The sequence below is a fragment of the Scylla paramamosain genome, chromosome 14, assembly GCF_035594125.1.
Source record: "Scylla paramamosain isolate STU-SP2022 chromosome 14, ASM3559412v1, whole genome shotgun sequence".
NCBI classification, from domain to species: domain Eukaryota; kingdom Metazoa; phylum Arthropoda; class Malacostraca; order Decapoda; family Portunidae; genus Scylla; species Scylla paramamosain.
In genome coordinates, this window is record NC_087164.1 from 12,979,923 (window position 1) to 12,987,422 (window position 7,500).

General features: G+C 45.3%; 1 protein-coding gene across 1 annotated transcript in view; it reads right to left on the reverse strand.

Annotated features, from left to right (window-relative positions):
• The window catches only part of LOC135107122 (AT-rich interactive domain-containing protein 3B-like), a 63,936-nt gene that overhangs the window by 28,674 nt on the left and 27,762 nt on the right, over positions 1-7,500 (reverse strand). Inside the window, 1 exon segment of the mRNA XM_064016831.1 lies at positions 1,928-1,998. Within this exon segment, the coding sequence (XP_063872901.1) occupies positions 1,928-1,998 (71 nt within the window).

Genomic DNA, 7,500 nt, shown 5'->3' on the forward strand with positions numbered 1-7,500 from the left:
TCTCTTCCCCCACACCGCCACCAGGACCCTTCGGTGTGTGTGTGTGTGTGTGTGTGTGTGTGTGTTGTGTCACTCACCCAGTTCTCTCTCTCTCTCTCTCTCTCTCTCTCTCTCTCTCTCTCTCTCTCTCTCTCTCTCTCTCTCTCTCTCTCTCTCTCTCTCTCTCTAATTTCTTGGATATTTTTTTATTCTAATTTACTTTATTTTATTACTAATTTTAATTCATATTTTCACTCATTATGCATTATAATACGATTTTGATAACGAAGAATAGCATTCTCAACTTGGTATCTTCTAGAGACTCCAACAATAAAAAAAATAATCGATGTCATGGTATCGAAAGGGTTGAGAGACAGAAGCAATGTCATGGTATTGAAAGACTTAACAAGGGTTACGTCACGTTACGTTACGTTACGGTAGGTTAGGTTAGATTAATAGACAAAACAATGCAGCAAGACAAAAGAAAAACAACCGGAGGTGGGATGAGATAGGTTAGGATTAGATTAAATTTAGATTAGGTTATATTAGATTAGGTTAGGTTAAGAGAGAAACAATGCAGCGTGACAGAGGAACAACAAGAGGAACAACAAGAGGTGGGGCGGCGCCAGTCAGGTGAGCCCCGAAGACTTAAGATGCATCACACTAATATTGAGACGCTGGTGGGGCTTCCTTCCCTGCAGGTGAAGCCTTACCGGGATGAGATAAGAGAGAGAGAGAGAGAGAGAGAGAGGAGAGAGAGAGAGGAGAGAGAGAGAGAGAGAGAGAGAGAGAGAGAGAGAATAGTAGTAGTAGTAGTAGTAGTAGTAGTAGTGGTAGTAGTAGTGGTAGTGGTAGTAGTAGTAGTAGTAGTAGTAGTAGTAGTAGTAAAAGCAGTAGTATCAGTAGTATCAGTAGTAGCAGTAGTAGTAGTAGTAGTATCAGTAGTATCAGTAGTAGTAGTAGTAGTAGTAGTAGTAGTAATACCAGCAGCAGCAGCAGCAGTAGTAGTAGTAGTAGTAGTAGTAGTAGTAGTAGTAGTAGTAGTAATACCAGCAGCAGCAGCAGTAGTAGTAGTAGTAGTAGTAGTAGTAGTAGTAGTAGTAGTAGTAGTAGTAGTAGCAGTAGTAGTAGTAAGTGAAGAAGAGATGGAAGAGAAACAATAATTTTGAAATGTCCAAAATAAGAAAGAACAAGGAAAAACGAAGGAAGAGGAGGAGGAGGAGGAGGAGGAGGAGGAGGAGGAGGAGGAGGAGGAGAGTGTATTGAGCAATGGGCCGCTAATCTAATCCCCCTTCACCTAACCACCTTTCACGTAACAGGACCTCCCCATTAAGGCATTTGTAGCGAGGGAGAGAATGAACAAGACGAAGGGGACAGAACAAGAAAAAAGGAAGGGAGGAAGAAGGGAAAGAGGGGAAGAGGAATAGAGGAAAGTGAAGTTCAAAGTAAAATGGAACAGTGAAATCAGTCTAGATTACTATTATTATCTTATTATAGTTCTTGAAAGCAAAAAAGAAGTGTTAAAAATATCATTATAGTCTTTCCTTAATTTCAGTGTCTATGGCCAATGAATGATCTATCTACGGGTATCTGAGGTAAAGATCGAAGTCAAGGCGGACGGCGAACACTTTTCCAACCGAGTGACGACGCGCCAAACACAGCCAGACACTAAGGACACTTCAAAACGAGGCTCGGTGTCCACGATAACCAGAGTCAATTTATGGTCCTGCGGTGACCTGATGCCCAGCCTGGAGGACGCTGAAGTCTGAGGAAAGTGCAGGAGGGAGGGAGAGAGAGAGAGAAGAAAAGAAATCGACAGTTTGTTCCTGAGTTTACGACTTGGTGATTCAAAACTAGTGCGATACTTGGCGGGTGGGGGACTAACTAGTACCAGACACGGGGAGTACATGCACTTTAATTCCTTGCACAGAACACGCCCCTCACCCACAAGGCGGAGGTGGGGAGAGGTTGAGCCTTGGAGCCGCGTGGACACAAGAGAGGGCCCTCGCGTGTGGCCAGCTGAAGGAGGAGAACGAGAGGGGGGAAGGAGAACAAGAGACAATAAAAAGAGACAACCACCCGTACAGCAAGAGACAATAATGCAGGCGTTGGCTTGTGGTGCAGGGAGTAGTAAAAACTGAGGCCTCCCAGCGGGCGAGTGACCACGCTCCATCAGGGAACCGCTGACCACCTCGGAGCCTCCCGCGTCCTTCCTCCGGGCTGGTCCAGACGCCGCGCCTCGCCTCACCCATCAACCCTCCCGACCAGAAATAGCCAATGGCGTATATTCTCCCTCTGTTACCTACGCGTCGCCCTTAATGGCCAACTGAAGCCTTTGTTTCTCTACTCACCCCTGACAAGTTAACCCTGACTATCCCTGTCTTTTTTTTTTTTTCCCTCTCCCTCTCTCTCTCAGTCTCGCTCCTTCCATCTCCAGTCACCTTTCTTTCCTTCCCCACGAAGCAAGACAAATTTTCAGAAGTCCCCTGTAATTAGAAAACCGATCTTGTCCCTGCTCCAGCCTCTCTCTCCCTCCTTCCCCCTACTCCCCGTAACGCTATCGCCCAATAACGGCCCCACAGCAGGAACTAAAAAGAAATATACAATTAGCGACAAAGGGACATGGAGCCCCCCGACGGATGTCCCCCCCTACCCAGACCCCGGGAGCTTCGCCGCCAGCCTTATTATGCTCCCCTAATTAACCTTCCACGGGAGGGACGGGACGGGAGGGGAGGCGAAGTGAGGGGTTGGAGGTTCACTGGCCACCACGATGCCTTAAACTTCGAGGTGGACAGGATCAGGGGATGAATAGACGCAGTAACAGATTACATTTAACTTGAGGGAGCGACTTGAAACTAAAATAACCAGCCTTTACGGGGGTATTTCTGTTTTACCGTTCACAAAATTACAAATTAAACTTTTTTCCTCTATTTTATATTTATAGCTCGTGGTCAATCTCGAGGAAGATATGGGACCCGCAATCTAAGGTGAAGAGATGCATGCGTATGACCTCTTACTAATTTCTCTAAATCTCCAGTACTTTTTCCCCTTTTCTCATCACTTTATCCCTCTGCCAACTCCAACACATGCCCAAGATCTCTCCCCTTCCTCTATCCTGTCCTCTGTAAGAACTTGAGTTTGCCTTTCTTTGGCGTCGTCGTCTCCGTTACTGTCATCTGGTTAATCCCACTTCTGCCACCATTTGCGTGTTGCCACCGAGTACACGAGACACGCCAGTAATACCCAAGAAACACCCCACGCCACGCTTCCTGTGATTATATATGTGAGTGTACGGTAGCTAAATAAGATACAGGTAGGTTTGGTGATGTGTGTGCGTGAATGTTATCTAAAAGAGACTTGTAATAGCAGTATTATACCTAGCAAGTTATAGTCATGGGCAATTGTCAAGTAACATGCTACAATTACTTCCACTATATTCAGCGTTTTTTGCTCAATTTTCACTCTTCTGAACTGTATGTGTGTGTGTGTGTGTGTGTGTGTAACTGTATATGTATGCATGGATATGTCTTGTTTTGTCCCTCTATTCCTCCTCCTCCTCCTCCTACACCTCCGTCACCACTGTACATCTCAGCTTTTAGGAGTCAATTCGTTTCGCCGTCCCCCCTCACCACCACTACCACCACCTCCTCTCCCCTACACCCACTACCCCTCACTACCTCTCCCACCACCCCTACACTCCTCCCAGGTCGCACACATCAATACACAGCAATAAAACCATTACATATGCCACACACGGCGTCGGAGAATTACCTCAGTTTGCTTTCAGGTTACAGCTTAAGGGCAAGGTAAGAGAGGGGAAGGTGGTCATACGCTTCCTTCCGTCTGTCAAGATGATGAACGGTGAAAGTATATGTCAATTCCAATGATATTTTTCTTCCATACTTTTGTCACTTTTTTTTTCATCTATTTATTTATCTTTTTCTCATGTTAAGTTCTAATGCTATTTTTTTCCTTATCTTTACAGTCCTTTAGTTTTTTAGATCATAAGAACATGTCAAGTAAAGTATATGTTAGTTGCAGCGCTATTTTTTTTTTTCTTATCCCTACCGTAATCTATCCTTTTGAGTCTAGAATGTAAGAATAAAAGGTCACAAAAGGTCAGGTGATTTACAAAAGGCAACTCAATTCCATTTGGTTCATTTTTGGTAGATTCCCATGATAAATATTACGGAATAACTGACTTTGCAGAGAGGGAAGGAAAATTTGTCCTCAGATTCAAAATAATTATAACCAACTTCCATTTTGCTTTCATTTAATTGGTTGAAATATGCATTACTTCTGTTCATCCTTGCTTTCTTTCTTCCTTTCCTACATTTTCTCTCCCTCTCTCTCTCTCTCTCTCTCTCTCTCTCTCTCTGCCAGACATCCCTCACCTTTCCCTGGCGTTCCTTCCCTATCTTGCCTGCCTGCCTGTGTCTGTCTGGCGCGGAGGACGAGGGGAGTGTTTGCAGTAACCTGACGCGGCTTGTGTCTGCCAGCATTAGGGGAACTGAGGTAAACAAAACAGTACTGGACCTAAACTTGTGGCCGGGGAGGCCCTATAGGGGATGTTTATGTCCGGGAGTAGCCAGGATAAGGGAGCAAGAGAGAAGGTGAAAAAGAAACACAGATGAACACAAAAGGTCAAATATTAAATGTGTTTGTTCTTACGAGGCTGATTGTGGGGGACTAAAAGAAGAAGAGGAAGATGAGGAGGAAGAGAAGAAGGAGAAGGAGAAGGAGAAGGAGTAAATGAAAGGGAAGGACGAGGAAGAGAAGGAGGAGGATTAGGAATAGGAGGAGGAGGAAGAGTAGGAGGAGGAGCAGGAGGAGGAGCAGGAGGATTACGAATATTAAAAGAAATACATCTGAAAGACTGAAAGTAAATACATAATTGCTAAGGAGTAAGAGAAGATAAAAAAAAAAGACGAGGAATAGAAAAAAGCAGGAAAAAAAGGAGGAAGAGGAGGAGGAAGAGGAAGAGGATGAGGAGGATACTTAAACCCATAATTAGGTAAAAATATCGCAACATGAAAATATTGCTGATGCTGGTTAAACATTATAATTTTTACAGGCAATGTTCTAAACGACACCACTTATGCTTCTTATATACACGGAATATAGATGACGGGGGGAGAAAGCACAGGAGAAAAGAAGCAAAGGGAGGAAAGGCGAGTGGAAATAAAAGGAAGGAAGGCAAACAGTAGAAGGATGAGTGAATGGCAGGGAAAATTTTAGAGAAAAAATGGCAGTATGAAGAAGAATTAGAGAAGCAGAAGAAACGAAAGATTGAAACTGCAGGAAAGGAAGAAAGTAAGTTTGAGTAAAGATTGAAAGACAGGAATACGAAGGAGAAGAATGAAAGAAAAGAGAAAAGAGGGGAACAGAGTAACTGGAGAAGAAAAAAAAATATGTAGAAAAACAAAAATTTGAAGAGATGATGAACGAAAAATTGAGAATGGAACACAAAGACGATAAAACAAAGAGAAGACACAGGCGAGCGAGAATGAAGGGAAAGTGGAAGACGAAGACGAGAGGAGAGGAGAGGCCATCTGGCGGCGGTAATGCAGTAGGACCAGTAAATAAGTTGTTTATGGAGGTGGGATGGTCACGACCTGTTCTGAAACCCTGGGGCGGATGGTCCAATGTCTCTTACTCTTCCAAGACGACCACCACTCACCACTACCACCATACCGCACTCTCCCTCCGTCTATCCATCCATCCATCTTCCCCTCCCTCTGTCCTCCCATTAATCCATCCATCTAACTTTTCCTCACTTCTTTTTTCCATCCTTCCATCTACCCATCTCTCTTTCCCTCCCTCCCTTCTTTCATCCATCCATCCATTCATACGTCTTTCCCTCCCTCTCTTCTTCCATCCATGTGTCCCTTCCATCTAAGTTTCCCTCCCTCTCTCTTTCCATCCATCTATCCATCCCTCTTTCCCTCCCTCTATTCTTCCATCCATCCATCCATACGTCTTTCCCTCCCTTTATCCATCTATCCATCCATCCATTCATTTATGCACATATCTCTTAAAATCTTCGTTCTACATCACTGTTTCCTTCTCTTCTTCCACTAGAACATTCTCACTTCTACATACACCATCACTATCATCAATATATACACGTGTCATAGTCCCTTAAACTACCATATCAACACCATCACGATCATCACATGAGTATTAACATATGACATACATTTGTCGTCATCATCATCATCATCATTATCATCATCATCTCATCACCAAGAGAAAGAAAGATGGCAAAGCGCTGCCGGTCTTATTAATGGTTACGAGAGAGAGAGAGAGAGAGAGAGAGAGAGAGAGAGAGAGAGAGAGAGAGAGAGAGAGAGAGAGAGAGAGAGAGAGAGAGAGCGACCCGTGAAGGCGTGATGGATGAGCAATAAATTCTCAAAGACAATCCCCGTCTCTCTCTCTCTCTCTCTCTCTCTCTCTCTCTCTCTCTCTCTCTCTCTCTCTCTCTCTCTTCCTTCAAACCCACCAACCATTTTCGATTTTGTTTGAAATGAAACCCTCTTTACATTATTTATTGCCAGAAGTGTGTGGAGGAAGGGAAAGAAGGAAGAAGAGAAGGAGTAGCAGGAGGAGGAGGAGGAGGAGGAGGAGGAGGAGGAGGAGGAGGAGGAGGAGGAGGAGGAGGAGGAGATGAAGCAGCTTTGGTCTTAGGGTTCAGGGCGGTCTGCCAGGGCTCAAGGTCCCCTCCCTTCCACTCCCTTCCACTCCCCTACCTCGCCCCCCTATAAAGGTAACCACAGCCAGGCGTTCGGTGCTTTACCCTCCCTATCACAAATTGTCGCAAAAGCCCTTGGCACACTCGCCCTTCTCCCCTTCCCCATAACAGACTAACTTCCACCCTTAAGCACTGAATCAACAAGGGTGAAGAGACCACGAAACAGACTGTCCCTTACGTTCCTTTGGCCTTGGGTAGAATGACATCTCGGCGTCTTTTTCTTCCATTAAAACTACATCTATAGAATCGCTCCCTCTCTCTTTTTTTTTTTTTTTTTCCTTTTTTGCTTGATCCATAAAACGTGTGGTTACTGAGAGGTCCTGGCCTGGTTTGGGGGCTTTGGGGCTTCAAGCAGTGGTAGTGCAGCGGCTGTGGGAGTCTTCTTGTCTGTTCTCCTCCTTTCCTTCTCCTCTTTCACTAGGCGGAGGCGACGGGCTTAATGCAACCTGGTCTCAGTAATTGGGCCTTTGGGAGTGAACGAGTGAGGGAGTGGCAGAGGAAGGACTGGGCTTATGGAGCGGTTATTTGGGTGTCGGATGGCTGAAATGGCTGTCTGTCTGTCTGTCTAGCTGGCTCTCTCTCTCTCTCTCTCTCTCTCTCTCTCTCTCTCTCTCTCTCTCTCTCTCGTGGGTGGTGTGTCTTTTAGAGGCGCCACCCGTGTTCCTCAGACCACACCACATCCTGCCGTGAAGGGAAGGAGGAGGGATTAAGGGGCGGCGCGAAGAGGGTCCGGGGAGGGAGATCGAATGGGAGGAGTTCGCCGCTGAAAG